This window comes from Macaca mulatta, chromosome 16, assembly GCF_049350105.2.
Source record: "Macaca mulatta isolate MMU2019108-1 chromosome 16, T2T-MMU8v2.0, whole genome shotgun sequence".
Lineage (NCBI taxonomy): Eukaryota > Metazoa > Chordata > Mammalia > Primates > Cercopithecidae > Macaca > Macaca mulatta.
In genome coordinates this window covers 6,943,005-6,970,206 of record NC_133421.1, presented here as the reverse complement: position 1 = coordinate 6,970,206, position 27,202 = coordinate 6,943,005, and the positions used below count along the sequence as shown (strand labels likewise).

Sequence of the window (27,202 nt, the reverse complement as noted above, 5' to 3'; positions counted from 1 at the left end):
GTGGCCAGGAGTTGAAGGCAGCAGTGCATGAGTGGATGTCTCTTCATGTCCATCAGTATGCAGAAATCTATGTAACAGTTGTTTTATATTTTAACTATGTAAATTATTTTATTTTATATTTTAACTATGTAAATTACCTTTTGAACATTTATATCGTTTCCAGTTTTTTTCTGTCAGGAGCAAAATTGAATAAAATCTCTTCGAAGCTGTATCTTTATACACAAGTTTACTTATTTTCTTAGAATCAATTTCTGCAAGCAGAATTGTGGGGCAAAGGATATAAACATTTTAAATATTTAAAAAACATAATTTGGCCTCCTGAGAAACAATACCAATTAGCCAACTAACTTCGCCAGCAGTACACGTACCTGAATGCCCGTTCTCCTGAGGCTTTACCAACTCAGAGTATTTTATCTTTTACTTCTGACTTTGAGCTGTTTGTTTGGTGAAATTTAAGTCAGTTTGCTATTTGTTGTTGTTGTTTTTCTAAGACAGGGTCTCATTCTGTTGCCCGTGCTGGAGTGCAGTGGTGTGATCATGGCTCACTGCAGCCTGGACCTCCCTGGCTCCGCAATATGCCCACCTCAGCCTTCAGAGTAGCTGGGACCACAGGCGTGCACCACCACGTCCAACTAATTTTGTATTTTTTGTAGAGACAACTCCTGGGCTCAAGTGATCCTCCTCCCTTGGCCTCCCGACATGCTAGGATCACAGGAATGAGCCACTGTGCCCAGCCAATTTGCATTTATTTTTCTTTTCTTCTTTTTTTTTTTTTTTTTTGAGACGGAGTCTCGCTCTGTCGCCCAGGCTGGAGTGCAGTGGCCGGATCTCAGCTCACTGCAAGCTCCGCCTCCCGGGTTCACGCCATTCTCCTGCCTCAGCCTCCCAAGTAGCTGGGACTACAGGCGCCCGCCACCTCGCCTGGCTAGTTTTTTGTATTTTTTAGTAGAGACGGAGTTTCACCGGGTTAGACAGGATGATCTCGATCTCCTGACCTCGTGATCCGCCCGTCTCGGCCTCCCAAAGTGCTGGGATTACAGGCTTGAGCCACCGCGCCCGGCCTTTTTTTTTTTTCAGACATTGTCTCACACTATCTCCCAGGCTGGCATGCAGTGGCACAATCATGGCTTACTGTAACCTAGAACTCCTGGGCCTCATGATCCTTCTGTCTCAGCCTCCCTAGTTGCTGGGACTACAGGCACATGCAACCACACCTGGCTAATTGTTGTTGTTGAGACAGGGTCTTGCTGTGTTGCCCAGGCTGATCTTGATCTCCTGGGCTCAAGAGAGCCTCCTACCTCGGCCTCCCAAAGTACTGAGATTATAGGTGCCAGGCCTGGTGCTCAGCCCTAATTTGCATTTCAATGAGCCTTTTTTTTTTTCCCCCTCTCTCCTAGGGGAAACTGGCTCTGGGAAGACAACTCAGATCCCTCAGTACCTGTATGAAGGAGGGATCAGCCGCCAGGGCATCATTGCTGTGACCCAGCCTCGTCGAGTAGCTGCCATCTCTCTTGCTACTAGAGTCTCAGACGAGAAGAGAACTGAACTCGGGAAGCTGGTACCTGGTTCCTTCTTTACTCTTAATACTTCTTGACTAAACAGTTCTCCCACCATGCCCGCTGCCTGTTATTTTTCTAAACAAGACTCCTTTTACATAATGAGCTGCTTTTCTTGCCTATTCTTCCGAGAGTTCTTTACAAGCTCCTGAGAGATCAGGGGCTCTATTGGTCCCATGTGCTTTGCTTTCAAAATCTGTTGTCAAGTTGGATAAATTAGTTGTTTTCTTTGAACATCTTAAGCCTTCAGTAACCTCTGTTAACTCTCTTATCTATATGTCTTTCTAGAAACATTGTAAGCATTATGCCAGTGTATATGTGTGTATTAAGAATGAGTCTCAGAACTGTATATAAGACAGATTTGTGTGTGTGTACTCATTTCACTTAAAAATATTTTAGACATCTTTTCATATCTGTACATAACTTCACATGAAACTTATTTATTTATTTATTTATTTTATTTTGAGACTGTCTCGCGCTGTCACCCAGACTGGAGTACAGTGGCACAATCGCGGCTCACTGCAACCTCCGCCTCCTGGGTTCAAGCGATTCTCCTGCCTCAGCCTCCGGAGTAACTGGGATTACAGGCACCCGCCACCACGCCCGGCTAATTTTTGTATTTTTTAGTAGAGACGGGGTTTCACCATATTGGTCAGGCTGGTCTCAAACTCCTGACCTCATGATCCACTTGCCTCGGCCTCCCAAAGTGCTGGGATTACAGGTGTGAGCCACCGCGCCTAGCCCACATGAAATTATCAAATAGCTTGAGCTAGAAGGTTAATTTTAAATATTCCTTGTAATAGTTACATTAATTGCAGTTGAAGCAAACTTGACCATGGTCTCTCCCAGCTAGATTGCATGCCTCCCAAGGGAGTAGGAAGGGTTGGTGTTGGTCTTGTTCAATGTGGTGGTGCAAGCGCCCAACTTAGTGCTGGACACAGCAGGCGCTCGAGAAATGTTTGATGACCAAATAAGTTGTTTCTCTGCACAGGTCGGCTATACAGTGCGCTTTGATGACGTCACCTCAGAAGACACCAGGATCAAGTTTCTGACAGACGGCATGCTTCTGCGCGAAGCAATTTCAGACTCTCTGCTTCGGAAGTACAGCTGCGTCATTTTGGATGAAGCTCACGAACGGACTATCCACACAGATGTGCTCTTTGGAGTGGTTAAAACCGCACAGAAGAGGAGAAAGGAACTAGGGAAACTTCCTCTGAAAGTATGCATAACACACAGAAGGAAACAGGCCTGGCCGGGCGTGGAGGCTCACTCCTGTAATCCCAGCACTTTGGAAGGCCGAGGCGGGTGGATCACCTGAGGTCAGGAGTTCGAGACTAACCTGGGCCAACATGGTGAAACCCTGTCTCTACTAAAAATACGAGAAATGAGCTGGGCATGGTGGTGTGTGCCTGTAGTTCCAGCTACTTGGGAGGCTGAGGCAGGAGTCACTTGAACCTGGGAGGCGGAAGTTGTAATGAGCTGAGATCGCACCACTGCACTCCAGCCTGGGCGACAACAGTGAAACTCCGTCTCGATTTTTTTTTTTTTTTGAGACGGAGTCTCGCTCTGTTGCCCAGGCTGGAGTGCAGTGGTGCGATCTCGGCTCACTGCAAGCTGCGCCTCCCGCGTTCATGCCTTTCACAGGCACCCGCCACCACGCCCAGCTAATTTTTTGTATTTTTAGTAGAGACGGGGTTTCACCAGGTTAGCCAGGATGATCTCGATCTCCTGACCTCGTGATCCACCCGTCTCGGCCTCCCAAAGTGCTGGGATTACAGGCGTGAGCCACTGTGCCCGGCGAAACTCCATCTCAAAAAAAAAAAAAAAAAAAGGAAAGGAAACTGGCCTGGCCTGTGTTCTTTAGCAGGGTGTTCTCCTCTGCCTGTTCTGCTCAGAGCCTTGGAAGAACGTTAGCTATAATGGAGGTGGCACAGGCCTCAATCATCTGCTTTTGGGGCTTGAGAGGGACATGGAAAGGCTGTCCCAATGTTTGCTTCTGGTCCTCTTCGTTCTTTCATGCAGGTGATTGTGATGTCAGCTACGATGGATGTGGACCTGTTCTCTCAGTATTTCAATGGCGCCCCCGTCCTCTACCTAGAGGGTCGGCAGCATCCGATCCAAGTGTTTTACACCAAACAGCCTCAGAATGATTACCTGCACGCCGCGCTTGTCTCAGTCTTCCAGATCCACCAGGTATGGTGTGGGGGGCAAATTCCCAAAAAGTTGTCTTTTATCTTGCAGTTGGTAGTGAGAATATTGAGCCTTAAAAAGCAAAGCTACTGAATAAAAAAACAGCTTTGTGAGTTGTGTCATCAACATGAATAAGGAAGCCAGGCGCAGTGGCTCACGCCTGTAATCCCAGCACTTTGGGAGGCCAAGGCGGGCGGATCACCTGAGGTCAGGAGTTCAAGACCAGCCTGGCCAACATGGTGAAACCCCATCTCTACAAAAATACAGAAATTATCCGGGCCTGATGGCAGGTGCCTGTAGTCTCAGCTACTCAGGAGGCTGAGGCAGGAGAATCGCCTGAACCCAGGAGGCGGAGGTTGCAGTGAACCGAGATCGCAACACTGCACTCCAGCCTGGGTGACAGAGGGAGACTCTGTCTGGAAAAAAAAAAAAAAAGATGAATAAGGAGTTGATTTGCTGTGTCTGGATTTTTATCCTTTATTTATGGTGTCTCTCCTTTTCTCTGAAAAGAAAAATAATTCAACTCTGACCAGCAGCTTTCTTACACTGAGCCAGAAAATTGCCATGTTAGAGCAGTAGCTTACCAACTTTTCTTGATTATAACCCCTATTAAGAAGTACTTTTGGCTGGGCGCAGTGGCTCACACCTGTAATCCCAGCACTTTGGGAGGCCGAGACGGGCGGATCACGAGGTCAGGAGATCGAGACCATCCTGGCTAACACGGTGAAACCCCATCTCTACTAAAAATACAAAAAATTAGCCAGGCGTGGTGGCGGACGCCTTTAGTCCCAGCTACTCCGGAGGCTGAGGCAGGAGAATGGTGTGAACCCGGGAGGCGGAGCTTGCAGTGAGCCGAGATCATGCCACTGCACTCCAGCCTGGGCGACAGAGCGAGACTCCGTCTCAAAAAAAACAAAAGAAGCACTTTTTATTTTGCAACCCAGTATGCTATACATATAACTGAAATAAGTCTATGAAACACCGCTTCTGGCCAGGCATGGTGACTCACACCTGTAATCTCAATGCTTTGGGAGGCCAAAGCAGGAGGATCACTTGAGTCCAGGAGTTCAAGACCAGTCTGACAACATAGCAAAACCCTGTCTCTATAAAAAATTATAAAAATTATTTTTTAAAAAAGAAACTACGTCTTTTACTACATGTTTGGTACTCTGATATTTTGTACCTCATTTAAAGAAAAAGTTGGCGAGGCACAGTGGCTAACACCTGGAATCCTAGCACGTTGGGAAGCAGAGGTGGGTAGGATTGCTTGAGCTCAGGAGTTTGAGACCAGCCTGGGCAACATAGCAAGACCTCATCTCTACTAAAAATAAAAAAAATCAGCCAGGTGTGGGGGTGCATGCCTGTAGTCCCAGCTACTTGGGATGCTGAGGTAGGAGGATCACTTAAGCCTGGAAGATTAAGGCTGTAGTGAACTATGATCACTGCACTCCAGCCTGGGAGACAGAGCAAGATCCTATCTCAAAAAAAGAAGAAATTGACATTGGCCCAATAATGGGTTGCAACTTAAGAGTTTGTTTTTTTTTTTTAACTATATTAGGAGAATATTAAAAAATATTTTCTCATTTTATTAAACATTTACTTCAAAAATTTGAATCATTAAATCACTTTTGTTTAATTTGTATAAGATTTAATATTTTTACCTTCCTATTGGCTTTCTGAGAAAATCCAGAGGCAAGCTTTTAAAATTAAGTTTTATTTAATTTACTTATTTAGAGACAGGGTCTCATTCTGTCACCCAGGCTGGAGAACAGTGGCATAATCATAGCTCACTGCAGCCTCGATCTCCTGGGCTCAAGCAATCCTCCTGCCTTTGCCTCCTGAGTAGCTGGAACTATAGGCACACACCACTACACCTGGCTAATTTTTTTTATGTTTTGTGGACACAGGGTCTTGCTATGTTTCCCAGGCTGGTCTCAAACTCCTGGCCTCAAGTGATTTTCCCGACTCAGCCTCCCAAAGCACTGGGATTGCAGATGTGAGAAACCGTGCCCAGTCAATTTTTATTTTAAAAGAAGTGATGCATGTGGGGGTTTAAAGTTTTAAAAAGTCAAGTAGTCTATAGTAAAAGGCTCATAATAAAAGAATAACAGTTGTTTTTACTTCAACATCCCAGATTTCTGCTGTTTAGGGCACCTCCTTTCAGTCTCTACATATTGCTTTCGTATTTCTAAACTACCTTGCTTTTGCCACTGTTTCTTGAGTTATGGGTATCAGGCATCATATGCTAATTTCTTACCATGGTGACAAGAGTTTAGAATTGCCCCTCCCCAGCCCCCTTTATCTCCAGCCTCTTGACAGTTCTATCATGATGTTTTTGTTTAGGTTTTTGTTTTTGAGGCAGGATCTTGCTGTGTTGCCCAGGCTGGTCGTGAACTCCTGGGCTCAAGCAATCCTCCTGCCTCAGCATTGGGGAGTAACTACATGCTTGCACCCTTGTGTCTGGCCTATTATGATGTTTTCTGAGTCCAGTATTAATACTAACAATATCATGACCACACATTGCTAGTAGCACACCGTCATCCCTATACCTTGTTTCTTGAACAACACAGTTGTGTAACTTTTGTAGGTAGCTATGGCTCATTTTTTTCCAAATGTTCCAACATCTCTCATATGCCAATCGTGAATGGTTCTGTGTTCAAGCACAGTCTGTCTTTTCAGAGTCCCTTACGCGGCTGTTCCAGTTAGGGCAGGTGGCTCTCCTGGGCCTTTGTGCAGTTGTTATCATGACTCTTCCCTTTGTCACCATTTTCCCGTGGTGAAGCCCAGCGCTTCCCAGTCTCCTGGCCGCCCTGGGTAGGAGAGGGAACTGGAGGGTTTAACCACGCTATACTCAGACTTTGAGCCAATCCCTGGGTTTTCACTCTCCCACAACACGATGTGTAGTTCCCTCCCTCCAGCCAAGTCATCCAGCCCCTTTCCCCTCTCTCTTCCAAAGTGATTTGAGCCTCCTCATCTCTCATTGTCTTTTTTTTCTGAGACAGTGGCCTTTACTGTCGTTTTCATAGTATTTGGGGAAGAAGTCTGCCTTGTTTAACTGCGGAAAGCAAACAAGATGAGAATTTTTCATAAATGGCAGCTGCTGGTGCATTAGGTTACCCCTGGCTTTGATGAAATCTCCCACTGATGAGGTTTTGACTGATTTAGATTTTGTCCTGTCTGTATGTACCTCTGAACAATTGTTCTGTTAATACTGGGCTGAAAAAAAGGTACACATTTTAAAAATATGTATTTTTACATATATACCTAAACATACATATAATTATTAACATTTTTTTCTATTTATTTTGCCATTAGGCTTTTTTTTTTTTTTTGAGATGGAGTCTCACTCTGTCGCCCAGACTGGAGTGCAGTGACATGAACTCGGCTCACTGCAACCTCTGCCTCCCAGGTTGAAGCCATTCTTGTGCCTCAGCCCCCCAAGTATCTGGAACCACACCCGGCTAACTTTTGTATTTTTAGTAGAGATGGGATTTCACTGTGTTGGACAGGCTGGTCTCAAACTGTTGACCTCAACCCATTTGCCCGCCTCAGCCTCCCAAAGTGCTGAGGTTACAGGCATGAGCCACCTCGCCCAGCCCATCAAGCACTTTATTTTATTTTATTTTATTTTTGAGATGGAGTCTCACTGTGTCACCCAGGCTGGAGTGCAGTGGTGTGATATCGGCTCACTGCAACCTCCGCCTCCCACGTTCAAGTGATTCTCCTGCCTCAGCCTCCCGAGTAGCTGGGATTACAGGCGTGTGCCACCATGCCTGCCTAATTTTTTGTATTTTTAGTAGAGATGGGTTTCACTGTGTTAGCCAGCATGGTCTTGATCTCCTGACCTTGTAATCCACCCGCCTCGACCTCCTGAAGTGCTGGGATTACAGACGTGAGCCACTGCGCCTGGCCCTATTTAATTTAATTTAATTTTATTTTATTTTATTTTATTTATTTTGAGAGAAAGTCTTGCTCTGTTGGCCAAGCTGGAGTGCAGTGGCGCAATCTGGGCTCACTGCAATCTCCACCTCCCAGGTTCAAGCATTCTCTTGCCTCAGCCTCCTGAGGAGCTGGGATTACAGGCACCCACCACCACCCCCAGCTAATTTTTGTATTTTTAGTAGAGACAGGGTTTCACCATGTTGGTCAAGCTGGTCTCGAACTCCTGACCTCAGGTGATCTGCCCCCCTTGTCCTCCCAAAGTGTCAAGCACTTTACATCAAACAAATTAATATGTCTGATCAGAAATCAAAAAAAAGCAGGGCATTAGGTATGTCATTCACACTTGGGTGTTGTTCCCTTTGAAAGTGAGGAACCCCATTAACCTCAACAGCTCAAGCAGTTGTCCAAGTATACAGTGTATGTTTGGGGGCGTGTGAAAGCGCTTTCGACGGCATCATTATTAAAGGCTCCTTTTCCAGCGGGGCTGCATCTGTTCATTTCCACGGATTAGGATTTCCCCAAGTTGCCTTCTGTTTTGTCAACCTCGTCTTTCAAGATGCTTACAAAAGGAAGGAAGCCTCATGCAGATTTTATTTGCTTGCTTGATTATGCTTTTCATGGTATTGTTCTTGTTAGAAAAAACAATCTGATGATTTTCCTTCAGAATTTCATCACTTGGCCTATAAACATAGCTGGCTAACTCCTATATATTCCAGTTTTGTTTTTTATGTTTTTGAGTCAGGGTCTCGTTCTGTCGCCCAGGCTGGAGTGCAGTGACAAGCAACTGGAACTATAGGCATGTGCCACCACCCCTGACTAATTTTTTAAAAAGTGTTTTGTAGAGATGGGATCTTGCTGTGTTGCCCAGACTGGTCACAAACTCCTGGCCGCAAACTATCCTCCCGCCTCGGCCTCCCAAAGTGCTAGGTTCACAGGCGTGAGCCATCACACCCAGCCTATTACCATTTTATGCACTGCTGGTCGGGGTTCTCTCCAAGCTAGACATCAACTTTTAGGCTCATTTACATTTCCATAGTTAAGAAAAATAACTCTGGGAAACATCATCAATCACCATTGTCTTTTTCTGTGCAAGCTGCAATTCTATCAATGCCTAGTAAACCCCCTCTACCTTTTTTACAGGAAGCCCCTCCTTCACAGGACATCCTGGTGTTCCTCACCGGGCAGGAGGAGATCGAAGCCATGAGCAAGACCTGCCGAGACATTGCAAAGCACCTCCCAGACGGCTGCCCTGCGTTGCTGGTCCTTCCGCTGTACGCCTCCCTGCCCTATGCGCAGCAGCTGCGAGTCTTCCAAGGGGCCCCAAAGGTGAGTACACCACCTCTTCTCTCCAGCCCTATTGTGGGCACCCAGACGGATCCACCAGTGAGGTCTGTGTACCTATTACCAGGTTCCAGATAAGGTGTATGGGATGGGCTACCCAGGTACCAGATGAGCGCATTGAGGAGGCGCAGGAGCACGATGCACGGTGACATATATGGCGCTCCTGTGATGGGAGCAGGGAGGCAGTTGTTGGGATGAGGGAGAGTATAATCCAAAGCTGCAAGGTGACTTCTAAGGACCCGCATAAATTGCATGTGTCCATTGTGGCATTTATTGTGTGCCTTTGCCGTGCCAGGCACTGTGCTAGCTTTGATATCCACTGTCTCTCATCCTCATGGGAACCGGCAAGGCCGGTGATGATCCCATGGGGATCGCGAGGCCCCAAGAGGGGAAGTCACACTTGCTCAAGGAGCGCATAGTAAGTCACTGGCGGGGCCACGATTCCAACCCACATCTACTTGCTTCTGATTCCTGTGCTTGTTCCGCTACATCTCATTGCCTCAAATTGACCTTTAAGACTGCAGCGTCCCTTCCCCTGCCTAGTTGAATGACCAACCATTCATATTAATGACTGCCATTAATAATGGAGTCATCTTTTCGTGGTCCTGAGTGACTTGTGGAAGTCAATGGTGAGAATATGTTTGAAGGCTTCTGAATCATCCGTGTGTCAATGCGGCTTTTTGGTTTTCTTCCTCCTTTTAGGGCTATCGCAAAGTGATCATTTCAACCAACATCGCTGAAACCTCCATAACCATTACAGGAATAAAATATGTAGTTGACACGGGCATGGTTAAAGCAAAGAAGTATAACCCTGGTGAGAATTTGTAGTTCATGAATGTCTCTCGTGTGTCTAGTGAGCAGCCACTGAAACTGTAGTCCGCAGTTTTCCCCTGAGTGTTTCATGTTTGTAACTAGCAAATTCGGGCGGCAGGCGCCATGAGTGAGATCATCTACACTCCAGGTCCACAAAGGAGTCCTGAGGCGGGTATGTGAGACAGGAAGTAGAGGCAGGAAGGAAGAGCCCAGGTCGAGCAAACTTGGGCACACAGGGTCTGGGACCTGAACAGAGGGTCCAGTACCCCATCAGAAGTCAGCTGTAAGGCCAGGAACAGCTGGGTGTCAATCAAAGGCTGTCATCAGAAACTATATATAAATATATATATATGGCTGGTATGAGCTCCCAGGTTTCCTAGGAAGGAACCAGATCCCCTGGCTGGGCTGAGGCATAGAAGGAGCACTGGCTTCTCCTAAGAAGGTGCAGTGGGAAGCTAACTTCAGGTCATCTTGACTCATGTCTGTTTGATACTTCACTTTATTCCACAGAGGAGTGGAGGCCACTGAAATTATTGCTCCCAATTATTGAGCTGAAATGCTCCAGCAAACATTTGAGGGTCGTGACTTCCACAGGTGTATCTTTTTGAGATGATGTTAGGTGAAAGAGCTTGGGTCTCCAGTGCCTGGCTAAGAATACACCTTTATCAAGGAAATGAACCTCATTTACTGCTAGAAAACAGACATCACATTATTTCTGTCTTACAACAGAACTGGGAGGGAGGATAAAGCTCCCAAGTGATTTGAGGCATTGAATTCCGGAGTTGTTGATTGATAGTATGACCACCATCCTCGTTTGCTGAAACTGTCCCAGTTTTAGCACCCAGAATCCCACATCCCAGGAAACCCTCTGTCCCAAGCAAACAGGAGGGGTTGGCCGTCCTACCACCTAAGGCAAGACCTCGGAAACTCTTCTGGCCCCTTGCTGCATGCGTGAGTTTTCTCTGACGTTTTCGTGACAGATTTCACGCTGGGCTTATTGCAAAGCCTCGTTTCACTAGGGCCAAACCGCTGCGGAGCATCCTGGTTTTGCACTGTCCATTGTGCTAGCCTTGAGGTTTTCTGGACCCCTGTGTTGCTGAAAGAACCGCTGGTGTGCTTCCTTTTATCAACACTGTAGAAAGAGTTTGTTCATGTGATGAAGCACTAATGGGGCTCACTCTCCGTCCAGACAGTGGTCTTGAGGTGTTAGCAGTGCAGCGGGTATCGAAGACGCAGGCTTGGCAGCGCACAGGGAGGGCTGGCAGAGAGGACAGTGGCATCTGTTACCGGCTCTACACGGAGGAGGAGTTTGAGAAGTTTGATAAGATGACCATGCCAGAGATCCAGAGGTAGGCACCTGCACTGCTGCCGTTCGTCCCCACGTCTCTCCTGCTTGCCCGGAGCTGCGGTTTTTACTCACGCTCCTCCGTGAGTGGTTCTGACTCACTGGCAGAGGGATCAGGTGATGACCCTGGCCTCACGCTCTTCGCAGGTGTAACCTGGCCAGTGTGATGCTGCAGCTTCTGGCAATGAAAGTCCCAAATGTGCTCACCTTTGACTTCATGTCCAAGCCATCTCCAGGTAAGTGAAATCCACAGTTTTGCAGAAGGTGGGTGAGGAGACAAACAACAACAAATGGACACTTCCGAAAAAATAAAGTATTTTGGTCATCTCCTTTATTTAATTGTGTGGATAACAACATTAGTTATTAGAGAAGCGTCTCAAAATCATGAAATGACAGATAAATTGATTGACTTTTAAAGAGACAGGGTCTCACTGTGTGGCCCAGGTGGAAGGGCAGTGGCTACCCACAGGCTCCATCACAGCCTCCAACTCCTGGGCTCCAGCGATCCTCCCGCTTCAGCCTTCCAAGTAGCTGGGACCACAGGCATGTGCCAGTGCTCCTAGCTATGAAATGATAGATTCTGTACTGTCAGCACCATCAATAAGTTTCCTTGACCTCTGGAACCAGTGAAGGTCATGTGAGTCCTTGGGTTACTACAGAACTGTAATGAAATTATGCTTTTTTCAGCACAGGGACTGCAAAGATCACATTTCTGTGCCTTTAACTGGAATTTGATCAGTCTCCTGTTCATTGGTAATTTCTCTACAGTGGAAGAACATAATTGGAAATCTTTATGATAGTAGCTTTGGCACCTGGCCTCTCATCAATGCACCATTTTCCTTTTCTTCCTCCCGTTCCTTTTCTTAAGTAATGCAATTGGTTTAAAAAAGAAAGAAAGAAAACACAAAGTCAGCAATTGATTGGGTGTACAAGGGTCCTGCCCTAATCCTCAGGTTCATAGTTTTCTTCCCCTAGAACAACCACTGGAAGTATTTTCTAGTAGACTTCTAGAGCAAATGTATGCATATGTGAGTATATGTAGTATGTTTAATTTTATTTATGTATTTATGTATTTATTTTTGAGACAGGGTCTCGCTCAGGTTGTCCAGGATGGAGTGCAGCGGCACATTCTCAGCTCAGTGCAGCCTCAACCTCCCGGGCTCAGGTGATTCTCCCACATCAGCTTCCCAAGTAGCTGGGAGTACAGGTGTGAGCCACCAAGCCCCCGCTGTAGTATGTTTTTGTTTTTGTTTTTGTTTTGAGACAGGATCTCACTCTGTTGCCCAGGCTGGAGTGCAGTGGTGCGATCCCAGCTCACTGCAACCTCTGCCTGCCAGGTTCAAGTGATTCTTCTACCTCAGCCTCCCAAGTTGCTGGGACTACAGGTGTGTACCACCACACCCAGCTAACTTTTGTATTTTTTAGTATAGATGGAGTTTCACTATGTTGGCTGGGCTGGTCTCGAACTCCTGACCTTGTGATCCACCCGCCTCAGTCTCCCAAAGTGCTGGGATTACAGGCGTGAGCTACCGCGCGCAGCCTGTAGTATGTTTTAAACCATAAACAGCAACAAACATTGAACATTGTTCTGTGCTTGATTTTTTCCCTTCATTGCTAAATCCTTACGAACAAATGATGATACATAAGGTATAAGGAATGATTAAAATCCAACACCTGTGTATCCAGTTGAAGCCCCCAGGGCACCCCCGCCACCCGCTTGCCCTCGCCTCCTTCCACTCCTTTGGGGTAACCACTCCCACATTTTGTTTGTAATTGCCTTGCTTTTCTTTATTGTTTTACTATATGCGTCTGTATCCCTAAACCACCTGTTTGTTCTTTGTTTGTAAGTTTATGTTATTGAGTAAGCTGTTTTCATTCAGCTTGTTCTGTATAGTTTATTTGTGTTGATGCTTTTTCACATTAAGTGCTATTCTATTCTGTGAATAAACCAAATTGCATTTATCCATCCTTCAATTGGTAAATATTGCTTTAAAAAAAGCAATGAGAAGGCCGGGCGCGGTGGCTCACGCCTATAATCTCAGCACTTTGGGAGGCCGAGGCGGGCGGATCACAAGGTCAGGAGATCGAGACCATCCTGGCTAACATGGTGAAACCCCATCTCTACTAAAAATACACAAAATTAGCCGGGCGAGGTGGCGGGTACCTGTAGTCCCAGCTACTCGGGAGGCTGAGGCTGGAGAATGGTGTGAACCTGGGAGGCAGAGCTTGCAGTGAGCAGAGATCGCGCCACTGCACTCCAGCCTGGGCGACAGAGCAAGACTCCACCTCAAAAAAAAAAAAAAGCAATGAGAAACACACTGCTTTCTTTCATTTAATACATTTTACAGATCACTCCTTATTGGGATGTATATATTTACTGCATCCTTAGAAATGCTTTTTTATTCTTTAATAGGTAATGTATTTACACGGTTCAAAGTTTAAAAAATATAAAATAGTAAATAGTGATAGTGTCCGTCTCACCCCTCCTTGTCTCCCAGCCTCCCCAGCTGGCCCCTGAGACAACTGCTATTTCCACTGTTATGTGTTTGCTTCTGGCGATATGGTCTCTGTGCGACGTATATCTGCAGGTGAAATTTGTAAGTGTAGCATTGCTGGGTCAAAGGTTACACTTTTGATGTGTGTATTCAAAATCTACATACATATTGCTAAATAACAGGTCATTTAAAAAGGGAATTGAGGCCAGGCGCAGTGGTTCACACTTACAATCCTAGCACTTTGGGAGGCCAAGGCAGGCGGATCACCTGAGGTCAAGAGTTTGAGACCAGCCTGGCCAACATGGTGAAACCCCGTCTCTACTAAAAATACAAAAATTAGCCAGCCGTGGTGGCATATGCCTGTGGTGCCAGCTACAGGGAAGGCTGAAACAGGAGAATCACTGGAACCCAGGAGGTGGAGGCTGCAATGAGCCAAGATCACACATTTGCACTTCAGCATGGGCGACAGAGCAAGACTCTGTCTCAAAAAAGAAAAGGGAGGCCGGGCGCGGTGGCTCAAGCCTGTAATCCCAGCACTTTGGGAGGCCGAGACGGGCGGATCACGAGGTCAGGAGATCGAGACCATCCTGGCGAACACGGTGAAACCACGTCTCTACTAATAAAATACAAAAAACTAGCCGGGCGAGGTGGCGGGCGCCTGTAGTCCCAGCTACACAGGAGGCTGAGGCAGGAGAATGGCGTAAACCCGGGAGGCGGAGCTTGCAGTGAGCTGAGATCCGGCCACTGCGCTCCAGCCCCGGCGACAGAGCGAGACTCCGTCTCAAAAAAAAAAAAAAAAAAAGAAAAGGGAGGCCAGGCACAGTGGCTCATGCCTGTAATTCCAACACTTTGGGAGGCCGAGGTGGGTGGATCACAAGGTCAGCAGATCAAGACCATCCTGGCTAACATGGTAAAACGCCATCTCTACTAAAAATACAAAAAGTTAGCCAGGTGTGGTGGTGGGCACCTGTAGTCCCAGCTACTCGGGAGGCTGAGGCAGGAGAATGGCGTGAACCCAGGAGGCGGAGCTTGCAGTGAGCCAAGATTGCACCATTGCCCTCCAGCCTGGGCGACAGAGCGAGACTCCATCTCAACAAAAAGAGGGAATTGGACTGAAGACAGTGATGTCATTCTTTGACAGGTGTGTCAAGGGGGCAGTGGTGGTTATGATGTTTTGATGTTTTGCTGTTGTTTGATGTAGAGTTATCAAAAGCTCCCAGAAATACTGAACTGGCTGCAACTTCATTCTTTTTGGACTTTTGGCTCCTTTTTATGTCTCTGTTTCTTTAGATCACATTCAGGCGGCCATTGCCCAGCTGGACCTGTTAGGTGCTCTCGAACATAAGGATGACCAGCTTTCCCTGACTCCAATTGGAAGAAAGATGGCGGCATTTCCTTTAGAACCCAAATTTGCCAAAGTAAATGATACCCTCTTTTACTATTTACAAAGTAAATAGTCCCCTTTCTGTACATTACAGTTAGCCATCCCAAAGTAGAACCATTAACCCAGTGCTTCTCGATTAATCTCACTTTTTCTCTTAAATAATTACCAACCCCTAGTTTTTAAATAGCCCTGGTTGATGTTCAGTGTGGGATTCAAAGATATGAAGTCAAGAGCCCTACCCACAAGAAATTCGGAACTCTGTAGGGAAGGCAGTCACCGGTTTTATTTAATATGAAAGAGTGAAATAACACTCATGTACATAGCCATGGTTTTAGAAATACCTGTCCTTTAACTCCTTAGAAAGGAAGCTGCAAAAGCAATGTACAGAAATAGTGCATTCTAAAGCTAGGAGAAGGCTGGGTTTACACAATTTTAAATTTCGGTTTGCAGACCATCCTCATGTCCCCCAAATTCCACTGTACAGAGGAGATCCTGACCATTGTCTCCCTGCTGTCTGTGGACAGCGTCCTCCACAACCCTCCTTCCCGGCGAGAGGAAGTGCAAGGGGTCCGCAAGAAGTTCGTATCCAGCGAGGGGGATCACATGACCCTGCTCAATATCTATCGGACCTTCAAAAACCTGGGTGGAAATAAGGTGAGCCTCGTCTTGCTCCTGTTCTCCAGAGACAGCCGCTCGTCTCTGCTGCGTGCTTCCCTTTTTCTACTGAAGCCGCACAAAAAGTACACTTTCCCTTTGTGGCTGAATGATCTAAAGAATCACAAAAAGAAAGCCAGACATCATTTCGGAAATGCCTCAGTACTGGGAGGTCACCAAAGAAATGTCACTCCGGTCTCTGCTCTGAACGTGTTTAACTCAGCAAGACTTAAGCGACTCCCAACCCATCAAAACGTAGTTGGAACTTAATAAAGTAATATGTCTAATGATGGTAGTGCATACCAATTAATGAGTACTTACTCCGTGCCATGCCCCATGCTAAGCACTTGTTAATATATGATCTCATTCAGTACAGTACTTCTAAGAAATGAGCACTGTTATTATTATCTTTTATATTCATGAAACATAGTCATGGAAATGAAGCTTTGTGCAGTTGAAAAACTTGCCCAGGGCCAGGCACAGTGTCTCCAGCTTGTAATCCCAGCACTTCGGGAGGCCGGGGCGGGTGGATCACTTGAGCCCAGGACTTCCAGAGCAGCCTGGCCAATGTGGCAAAAGCCCGTCTCTACTAAAAATACAAGAATTAGCTGGGCGTGGTTGTGCACACCTGTAATCCCAGCTACTCGGGAGGTTGAGGCAGGAGAATCATTTGAACCTGGGAGGCAGAGGTTGCGGTGAGCTGAGATCGTGCCACTACACTCTCAGCCTAGGTGACAGAGCGAGACTCTATCTCCAAAAAGAGAAAAAAGAAAGAAGGGCCGGGCGCGGTGGCTCAAGCCTGTAATCCCAGCACTTTGGGAGGCCGAGACGGGCGGATCACGAGGTCAGGAGATCGAGACCATCCTGGCTAACACGGTGAAACCCCGTCTCTACTAAAAAATACAAAAAACTAGCCGGGCGAGGTGGCGGGCGCCTGTAGTCCCAGCTACTCAGGAGGCTGAGGCAGGAGAATGGCGTAGACCCGGGAGGCGGAGCTTGCAGTGAGCTGAGATCCGGCCACTGCACTCCAGCCTGGGAGACAGAGCGAGACTCCGTCTCCAAAGAAAAAAAAAAAAAAAAGAAAAAAGAAAGAAGAAGCCTTACATAAATTGGGCATTTCTGTTTTGTTTTCTGTGTCTGTTCATCTCCTTTGTCCATTTTTCTACCGCGTCATTGGTCTTTTTCTTAATGACTTGTAGAACTTTTAAAATCTATTCTGGAGATTCTGATATTTTATTGGGTATGATAAGACAACTATCCCAAGTTGGGAAACTTTAAGTTTTTCTTTAGTTTAAATTATTAATAGTTTTCCTTATAGTTCATGTTTCTTCATATAAAGATATTTTCCTACGTTCCTTTTTGGCACCTAAAGTTTTTCCTCTGAATTCAACTGTGTTCTAAAAATGTTGTTATATTTTTTCTGTAGAAATGAGAGGCTTGTTAGCTGGGCATGGTGGCACGTGCAGGTAGTTGAAGCTATCTGGGAGGCCGAGGTGGGAGGATTGGTTTGTGGTGAGCTATGATGTATCACTGCACTCCAGCCCAGGGAACAGAGCAAGGCCCCGTCTCTGTGAACAAATAAATAGTGAATGAGTGGATTGTGATATCATTCTGTCTCCTATTCAGGATTGGTGCAAAGAGAATTTTGTCAATAGCAAGAATATGATGCTGGTCGCCGAAGTCAGAGCACAGCTGAGGGACATCTGCTTGAAGGTATTGTCCCGGTCCTAGTGTTCTTTGGGTGACAAAGCTGTTACTTCGTTCAAGGTAGACATTTTGAAATTGCTTATTGCTAGTGATTATAAAAGGATTTCTCATTGTAGAAAATTTCACAAATAAGAAAAAAGGAAGTTACCCACAATTCTGCATCTCAGTAGTTTAGCCTATTTCCTACAGCCTATTTTTTATTGTATTTTTTCACATAGCAAATTCTATGTATAATTTATATTTGGTTTTATAATCTTTATAAGCATTTTCCAGTGTTAGAATTCTTCATAAGATTTTAAGTGGGAATATCTCCATTATTTCCTTTTAGATTACCCAAGTCGTATATAGTTGTTAAATATTTACACAATGCAGAAAATAGAAAATAGTGATTTATAATGTAGAAAGTTTAAAAAGTCTCCCATAATCCTGCCCCTCCAGAGATAACTACTGTTAACAGTTTGGGGTAGATCCTTCTAGAATTTGTTTCTGTGTATGTATGTTTTTGTGCATTTTGTGCATGTCTGTACGAGCACACACATACACGGATACGTGTATATGAGGTACTGTTCCACAACTTCCTTTCTTCCACATGGCTTCACTCCTTTTCCTTTTCCTTTTCCTTTTCCTTTTTTACTATTTGAGACAGAGTCTTGCTCTGTCACCCAGGCTGGAGTGCAGTAGTGCCATCTCGGCTCACTGCAACCTCTGTTCACGGGAACTTCTGCCTCCCAAGTTCAAGCGATTCTCCTGCCTCAGCCTCCCGAGTAGCTGGGATTACAGGCTCCTACTAGCACGCCAGGCTAATTTTTGTATTTTTAATAGAGACAGGGTTTCACCATGTTCGCCAGGCTGGTCTCGAACTCCTGACCTCAGGTGATCCGCTCGTCTCGACCTTCCAAAGTGCTGGGATTCCAGGTGTGAGCCACCGCGCCTGGCCTCACATGTGTATTTCTTGAATCCTTCTGGGCTTTTGGTGCTGCATGTGTCTAGCTCATTCATTTCAGTGATTTCATAGCATTTCATTGTATTCACTGCAGTTTATTTAAGCCTCTAGTAACGGTCATTTAGGTTCTGTCTCCTGCATATGTGCCGTGGTGTGCACAGAATGAATTTCTAGATGGGGAATTTGGATTTCGTTAGATATTGCCAAAGTGTCCACCACAAAGTGTTTTTTCTTTTCTTTTCTTTTTTTTTTTTTTTTTTGAGACGGAGTTTCGTTCTTGTTGCCCAGGCTGGAGTGCAGTGGCACGATCTTGGCTCACCACAACCTCCGCCTCCTGGGTTCAAGCAATTCTCCTGCCTCAGCCTCCCAAGGAGCTGGGAGTATAGGTGTGACCCACCACGCCCAGCAAATGTTTTGTATTTTTAGTAGAGACGAGGTAAAGTGCTGGGATTATAGGCGTGAGCCACCATGCCTGGCCAATTTTTTGTATTTTTAGTAGAGTTAAGGTTTCACCGTGTTAGCCAGGATGGTCTTGACCTCCCAAAGTGCTGGGATTACAGGCGTGAGCCACCACTCCCAGCCTAATTTTTTGTATTGTTAGTAGAGACGGGGTTTCACTGTGTTGGCCAGGCCGGTCTTGAGCTCCTGACCTCAGGCGATCCACCCGCCTCGGCCTCCCAAAGTGCTGGGATTCCGGGCGTGAGCCACCGTGCCTGACCCACGAAGTTTTATATTAGCTTTTTATTCCCTCTTAGAGTACATGGTGTTTGAAAGGCCTGCCGTGGTATATTTAATGCTTGCATGACACTCCACATTTTATGTCACAGGTAGAGGGTCTCGTGAGTGTTCTTTTGCTGTTGATCACTGAGACAGTGTCCGTGTTTTTGCTGTCGTCACAGGCACTCTGTGGTGAATGCCTTGTGCCCCCTCAGTGCGGACACTCCTGGGAGACAGTCACAGCCCGTACCCAGGCCTGTGTCTGATGCCAACGGCCTGTAGTTAGCACTAGAGCTGTTTCTTCTCTTAGTAGCCTGTTGTATTCGGTCTTTCACACATTTTTTTTTTTTTTTGAGACGGAGTCTCGCTCTGTCGCCCAGGCTGGATGCAGTGGTGCGATCTCCGCTCACTGCAAGCTCCGCCTCCCGGGATCATGCCATTCTCCTGCCTCACCCTCCTGAGTAGCTGGGACTACAGATGCCCGCCACCACGCCTGGCTAATTTTTTTTGTATTTTTAGTAGAGATGGGGTTTCACCGTGGTCTCAATCTCCTGACCTTGTGATCCGCCCGCCTCGGCCTCCCAAAGTGCTGGGATTACAGGTGTGAGCCCCCGCACCCAGCCCAACATTTTTTCAAACTGCTTTTGTATTTGAACAGTTTCCTGCCAGTCTGTCTCTTGGCTTCGTAAGTTTTCTCAATTATTGACAGTAGAAATGGCACTTCTCTATTAGTTCTGGATTTAGGACTCTGTAGTGGCCAGGGATACCTCTCATTATATGCCAGGCACTGGCCAAGGTCCTGAGACTTTACAGACATGCCTGCTCAGTAACTAAGTAATAATCTAGACGGTGACCTGACGTACGTACACTCACGCCAGGAGGCCATCAGATTAAAGTAACCACTATCATTTATGAGGTGTTTGTTCAGCCCTGTTCTGAATACTTTTTATGTGATTGCTTTATTTAAACTCGTTTCTTTTTTTTTTTCTTTTTTTTTCTTTTTTAACTCAGACCTTAACCCAAAGGATAAAATCCTCTTTTCAACCTATAAGACTGATTCTGTTGTTACTCCCATTTTACAAAGGATGAAACTAAGCCTAATCAGGTTAAATAATTTGCCCCAAATCACTCAGCCAGTGAGTGGTAAAGCTGATAGTCTGGAAGGAGAGACCAGCACTTAGCCTCTGGGGCTTCCTGGAGGTGGTGACAACTGAGCTAGATCTTGACAGATAAGGAGATAAAAGAGTATCTTCCAGGCCAGCTGTGGTAGCTGGCTTATGCCTGTAGTCCCAGCACTTTGGGAGGCCCAGGAAGGTGGATTGCTTGAGGCCAGGAGTTCAAAATCAGCCTGACCAACATGGCGAAACCCCATCTCTGCTAAAAATACAAAAATAAGCGGAGCGTGGTGGTGCATGCCTGTAATCCCAGCTCCTCAGGAGGCTGAGGCACAAGAATCGCTTGAATCCAGGAGGCAGAGGTTGCAGTGAGCCGGGATTGCGCCACTGCACTCCAGCCTGGGCAACAGAGCGAGACCCTGTCTCTTCAAAAAAAAAGTATCTTCTTCAGGCATGATCGGCTGATTGTCAACAACAGCAGAAACCCTTGAGCCATCATAAAGGACAAAAGAAAGATTTTTCCAAGGATCGAAAGGTGTTTCTGAGAACCTATAGGCAGGAAATAGAGTCACAGGAACTAGAAAAAGCCTGCAGGAGCCAGGGCCGCTGCTTTCTCTGGACTTGCTGCTTCTCTTGCTTCAAGTACCCTCTGCGTGCGTCCTTCCCTGTTCCCCCCTTTACCTCCACATGGAAGTGATTGCTCTGCATGGCCCCTCCTCTCAAGAGCCCAGCAGAGATTGACAAGTTTTCCAGTTTCAAACCTAACAGATGCCTGGAAGAGAGAAGCTGGCCAGCTTAGGTCCAGCGAGTGTGTACCACTGGTTGGTTCATCTGTGCCCAGGGGCGTAGGTTACATGACCCACTCATCCAGAGCAGTAGAACAAGGACATTGACTGGTGACTGACATTTCCTCTGATGAGACAAAGGCAGCATTTCTACTAAGAGCCGCAAATGTGAAGGCACAGAGATAGGAATCATGAAACGGGGCGAGGAAAGAGAAGGCAGCCAACTATGGGGAACCATGGAGTGTCTAAAGAACAGTGGTGAGGCTGGGCGCGGTGGCTCACGTCTGGAATCCCAGCACTTCGGGAGGCCGAGGCGGGCAGATCACTTGAGGTCAGGGGTTCGAGACCAGCCTGACCAACATGGTGAAACCCCGTTTCTACTAAAAATACAAGAATTAGCCAGGCGCGGTGGCGGGCGCCTGTAGTCCCAGCTACTTGGGAGGCTCAGTAAGGCAGGAGAATCGCTTGAACCTGGGAGGTGGAGGTTGCAGGGAGCTGAGATCGTGCCACTGCATTGCAGCCTGGGCGACAGAGCGAGACTCAGCCTCAGAAAAAGAAAAGAAAGAAAAAGAAAAAGTGCGGTGAGAGGAAAGGCGGGGGAGCGGCTCAGGGCGGCTCCTTCGTGGCTCCACCTCGGGAACTTTGCGTTGTCTGGCAAGGAGCGATAGAGACAGTGGTGAAGGTGTCTGAGTGGACGGAGAGTGGTAGGTGAGCCTGGCAGCAGCATGTGAGGCGAATCGGCGTGAGGAGATGGTGAGATGGTCAAAGCGAGAGGGAAGGGCCTTTCCTTTCTGGGTGTCCTGATGGAATTTAGGTGAGGGGTGGGTCACGCAGCCTGCCTGTGGTCTGGTGGCTAACGTGAGCGCCTCCCTCCCAGCCCTGCCTTCGCAGGCAGTAGTTTCCCTGTTTCTGGTCCGCCCTCCTCCAGCTGGGCCTTCTTCCCCTGACCTTGCTGATGCTTGGTGACCACCTCTGAATGTCAGAATCCACTCTGTTAGGCTCACAGTGCGGGCTGCGTTTGCCCCAGTGGGTCCAGTTTCCCCAACACACTGTGTAGTGCTGACCAGTGTTTGGGGTCGGCTCCATTCCTCGCTTTCTCCCGAAACAGATGTCAATGCCAATCGTGTCATCCCGAGGAGACATGGAGAGCGTCCGCCGCTGCCTGGCTCACAGCCTCTTCATGAGCACCGCCGAGCTTCAGCCAGACGGCACCTATGCCACCACGGACACCCACCAGCCGGTGGCCATCCACCCGTCGTCCGTCCTCTTCCACTGCAAGCCGGCCTGCGTCGTGTACACCGAGCTGCTCTACACCAACAAGTGCTACATGCGGGACCTCTGCGTCGTGGATGCAGAGTGGCTGTACGAGGCTGCCCCTGAATACTTTAGGAGGAAGCTGAGAACCGCCAGAAACTGAGCCGCCCCAGGATGCCAGGATGCCACCAGAATCGCTGGTCCCTGGGAGCTTGGACTCCAGTCGTCCTCACAGCAGCCTTCCAGGGTGGCGCTTAGAGAAGCCCTGGAGTCAGCTGAGCGTGCCTGACTTCCAGGGGCTTGAAAGCATCTTTGCTTCACCTCCTAGGACTGACCCATGTAGACATGGACATATCATTTGTAACTGGAAGCTTCAAAATTATGCTTCTGGTTCTTACTGGGTGACTTTGACTTAATTAACACCTGAGCCTCAGTTTTCTCATCTGCCAAATGGGAGCAATAATAATAATCCTTATAAAATTGGGTTCATAAAGTTTAGAGAAAATGAATGGAAGGTACCCAGAACTATGCCTGGAGCACGCCACACAAACAGGGAGTTGGGAGCCATTAGGCTGAATGTTGCTGTTTCCACGTGATGTGAATTAGGTACAGCAACATCCCAAGTTCTTGTGACTGAGGGCGATTTTCTGGAAGGGCCACAGGAGGTTGCAGAGCTTGGATGTTGCCCTTGGTTCTTGTTTAACGTCTATCTGCATGCAGTTTTAAAATAGAAAACACAACTGACTTCTGTAGAAGTTTCCAGAGGGAGGTGCTGTTATCTCGTACCTCCTGGGATGGCGATCCCTACTGAACACTTACGTCTAGAGGTGGACCGCTCTGTCTGTCTCCAAGCAGAGACCAGTAAAGGAGCCTCCTGGTCCTCGGTACGTGACCCTGTTGGTGCGTGACCCTGTCAGTGCTTTCAGGAGACATGTAAGCTTCCCGGGTGAAGGCTGATTTATACCTTCTGAATCCTGTCACACATAGACATGGGAAACTGGCCTTTCAGTGTTTCGTGTGTGTAGGTGACTCCCACATACACAGTTGCCATTTTTTTCTCTAACTGGGCACCAGCGAACATGTGGGCATGAAGAGTGACTCGTACCATTTCAGCTGTTTCTTTTGGGGCAGAGCCCCTGGTCAGAGGTGGTGGGGGTGGGGAGGGGAGAGGGGTACATAGAACCCAGAGAACGTTGGCTTATGCCAGAGACCACACCACATCTGGGCTTGCATTCTTGTATCTTTCTCGGTGTGTGGGCGGGGGGCGGTTCAGTGAAGACCGGAAGGCCTGCTGGACAAATTCGAAAAGAGCTGGAGCTGTAGCACTTACTCTTGCGTCTTATTAATGTGCTATGATATTTTTTCCTTCTTCGTAGGGACTTGGGGACAGTCTGGCTTTGCTGCTTTCTAACTGCTAGGCACCTCCCTCTAAGCCTCATTGTCAGAGGGAATTGGAGGTCTCCACAGTCTTCCTGTTCTGACATTCCGAGCAGAGAAAAGGCACTCACTGTTCCTCTTAGCTATTTAATTATCAGAAGCCAGTAATCTTTCCCCAGACAATGTTCTGTCCTAGAAGTCGTCGAGCTTTGGCTCTTCTGTTGTGCTTATTTGGTCCAAATACATCTGTGGGTGTTTTGTCATTTCTTACTGAATGAATCGTAGTTATAACCAGGGGCCAAACTGCCCAAGAGGCTCTTCAGAGATCACGGAGGGTCTCTCTGGAAGCTGTGGCCTGAGGGAACAGCCCCATCCCAGGGTCCCATCTGTCCGGAGTTGGGGATGTCAAGTCCAGCTGAGTCTTTATTTCCAACGCTAGCCACGGTCCTGCGCAGTCAAGCTCTCAGTGTTTAGGGCTCTGTCAGAAATGGTTATATGTGGGCGAAATAAGATCTGACAGCTCCTAGATACCTTATCTTACTGAATTCTTTTTTTTTTTTTTTTTTTTTTGAGACGGAGTCTCGCTCTGTCGCCCAGGCTGGAGTGCAGTGGCGCAATCTCGGCTCACTGCAAGCTCCGCCTCCCGGGTTCACGCCATTCTCGGGCCTCAGCCTCCCGAGTAGCTGGGACTACAGGCGCCCGCCACTGCGCCCGGCTAATTTTTTCTATTTTTAGTAGAGATGGGGTTTCACCATGGTCTCGATCTCCTGACCTTGTGATCCGCCCGCCTCGGCCTTCCAAAGTGCTGGGATTACAGGCGTGAGCCACCGTGCCCGGCCTTATCTTACTGAATTCTTGAACTTTGAACTAGTTCTTCCACTTACTGACTTGTTACCATGGCTGACTTTCTGAAAAGTTTCCCACAGTTTTTTTTTTTGTTTTTTTTGTTTTGCAGTAGGGGATTAGGATGTTTCGTCCTACTTGGTAAGAAAAAGTATTGTGTTTTTAATAAATCATTCACAGTGCTGGTAAAAAAAAAAAAAAGAAAAAGAAAAAAGAAAATTGTGGGGTGGCTGGGCGCGGTGGCTCACACCTGTAATCCCAGCACTTTGGGAGGCTGAGGCAGGCAGATCACCTCATGCCTGTAATCCCAGCATTTGGATGGGAGGCCAAGGTGGGTGGATTGCTTGAGAAATTCAAGACCAGCCTGGCCAACATGGCAAAACCCCGTCTCTACGAAAAATACAAAACTTAGCTGGGTGTGGTGGCACACGCCTGTAATCCCAGCTACCCAGGAGGCTGAGGCACAAGAATTGCTTGAAGTTGGAAGGCAGGGTTTGCAGTGAGCCAAGATTGCGCCACTGCATTCCAGCCTGGCTGACAGTGCGAGACTGTCTCAGAAAAAAAAGAAAAACCTCGGGGTAATTTATGTCCAGCGTAAGTACCTGAACAGTTTCCAGAAATGTATTTTTTTTTTCTGAGAGGCAAAGGATGTAAACAGCTTCTAAGTAGCTTTAATGTTTCTGTACAGAAATATGTTTATCACTGTAACATTGTGGTAGAGTTTTAATACAGTATTTAGTTTTTTATTGGGCTTTTTAAAAAAGTTAACTTTTAACATAGCTGCTCAGGGATTAAACCAGATTGGACAACCCATTCTGACTCCACATATTACTACAAGGAAATACATCGTTGTTTCTATTGAGCTGCAAGGGATAGTACACTTTACGCTTAAGAAAGTTAAATGTTTCACAATAACATTGCAATATAACCTTCAGCTACTCTTCTTCAATTGGTAAAATCTGATGGTATGATACCTCTTTGCCAACCTACGAAACCCGTATCTGGAAGAGTCACCAGCTCCCGTGAGCAGCTTCATGTAAATAGATGCACTCCAAGCAGATCGCATGCCTCAGGTGTCTGTCTTCTAGTAATCATGGAGTATGCAACACCCAGAGTAACACGACAAGGGGCAGGACTGCAAACAGCAGGTCCTGCTACAAACCCTTAATGCTGCATTGCTGCCAGTTGTAAAGAGATGCCTGAATGGAGGCGAGTTTTGCCCTGTGGGTAAAACTGATGAAGTACTGTACTGTCATATAAATCCACTAAATCCAGCTACCAGGAACTGCCTGGAACTATGGCCATGCATTTTTTTATTTTCTTTAAAGACCAGTGTGATAGCAGGCCATGCATCTGAGATACGATATTCCTTGGTAACTAGAGGGAGGGAAAAAAAAGTCAAGTAGGTTCAGGCGTATGTTGTATTTTGAGAGTCTGGTTTTATTTGAACAGAAATAACTCTACAGAAAGCTCCTGTAAATAATGCTCAAATTTGCACTTGACGATCAAATCCATTAAAAATGAATCTTGTATATGATGTGTATGGCTTGTTTCTTGGGTCTCTTTTCCATTATTCATAGAAAATTATTTAGAAAATATTAAGTGTTAGTCTTATCATGAGTTAGTAAGACACACCTTCTTAGTAGCTTGTATATCCTGGGAAGGTAGGATTGTTGGTTCTTAATCTAAATCTGAACCCCATTTCTGGGTTCTATGAATTTAGTGGAGCAGCTCACAGAACTCAGGGAAACACTTTTACCAGTTTCGTATAAAAGATATGACCAAGGATACAGATGGAGATGAGCAGGGTGGGGAATAGGGAAGAAGCTCCGAGCTGCCACGCCCTCCCTGGGCCACCACCCTCCAGGAACCTCCGCGTATTCAGCTATCAGAGGCTCTCCAAACCCTGTCCTTGGGTTTTTATGGAAGCTTCTGGACCTATCTAAATGATACAAGCCGGCTTCTTGTCCCCAGAAAAATGATGTTCCATTAGAACTTGGATGCAGGGTCGGAGGTGCAGAGAGGGAAGGTCACAGAAATTACTCATGGATCCTGCCCTTCAGGATGTCACAGTCTGGTTGGGTTTAACCCGGTTAAAACCAGCAATGCCAGGAGGTTTCTGTTGAAAAGAGAATGAAGCCTAAGGGCTGGGTGCGCACAAGCATGAGTTCTAAGCCGATGGAAAAAAGGAGGTTCTAGGAAGGCCTCTTTCAGGAAAACCCTGACTTCTTCCTTTGCTCTTACAACAATCAGCACAGAAGAGTTCTGTGACCAAAGGTTTGGGTTTTTTCCCTCCACACTAAGCAGCAGACACGAGCGGGGTGTCCTCCAATTCAATCCCAACATTATCTACCTGGAGACAGTGTCAGATCCCATGAGACAGTGTCAGATCCCATAGGTTGAGGGCTCAGTCCCCAAGACCGCCCCGACCTTCAGACAGCAATGGCAAGTCTGGGCCTCTGAAACTTCCGACCAGCCCGCTTCAAGTGGGGGTTCCCACGACCCCCCTCTTTGGGTTGTATTAACTCACTGGAGCAGCTCACAGAACTCAGGGAAACACTTTTACCGGTTTCATATAAAGGATATTACCAAGGATACAGATGAGATGAGCAGGGTGGGCAGTGGGGAAGAAGCTCCGAGCTTCCTCGCCGTCCCTGGGCCACCACCCTCCAGGAACCTCCACGTATTCAGCTATCAGAGGTTCTGCAAACCCTGTCCTCATGGGTTTTTATGGAAGCTTC

General features: G+C 46.9%; 1 protein-coding gene and 1 non-coding gene across 9 annotated transcripts in view; one reads left to right on the top strand and one right to left on the bottom strand.

The window, feature by feature from the left end:
• The window catches only part of DHX33 (DEAH-box helicase 33), a 30,438-nt gene extending 4,445 nt beyond the window's left edge, over positions 1–25,993 (top strand). The window contains exons 2-13 of one of the 8 annotated variants that reach the window (XM_077969976.1): positions 1,398–1,558; positions 2,548–2,775; positions 3,579–3,749; positions 8,829–9,014; positions 9,732–9,843; positions 11,032–11,191; positions 11,335–11,423; positions 14,973–15,100; positions 15,517–15,720; positions 17,347–17,433; positions 22,096–22,269; positions 24,991–25,993. In XM_077969976.1, the coding sequence (XP_077826102.1) occupies positions 1,398–1,558; positions 2,548–2,775; positions 3,579–3,749; positions 8,829–9,014; positions 9,732–9,843; positions 11,032–11,191; positions 11,335–11,423; positions 14,973–15,100; positions 15,517–15,720; positions 17,347–17,433; positions 22,096–22,269; positions 24,991–24,999 (1,709 nt within the window). In that variant the 3' untranslated portion in view covers positions 25,000–25,993. Of the gene's footprint in view, positions 1–1,397; positions 1,559–2,547; positions 2,776–3,578; positions 3,750–8,828; positions 9,015–9,731; positions 9,844–11,031; positions 11,192–11,334; positions 11,424–14,972; positions 15,101–15,516; positions 15,721–17,346; positions 17,434–22,095; positions 24,227–24,970 lie in introns of all 8 variants that reach the window. The other 7 variants (XM_077969975.1, XM_077969974.1, XM_015118388.3 and 4 more) reach the window with 7 other exon arrangements.
• LOC114673284 (U7 small nuclear RNA) lies at positions 23,502–23,563 on the bottom strand. The gene has a single exon (XR_003724005.2). It is a non-coding gene; the product is annotated as a U7 small nuclear RNA (small nuclear RNA).
• Positions 25,994–27,202: the final 1,209 nt, after the last annotated feature.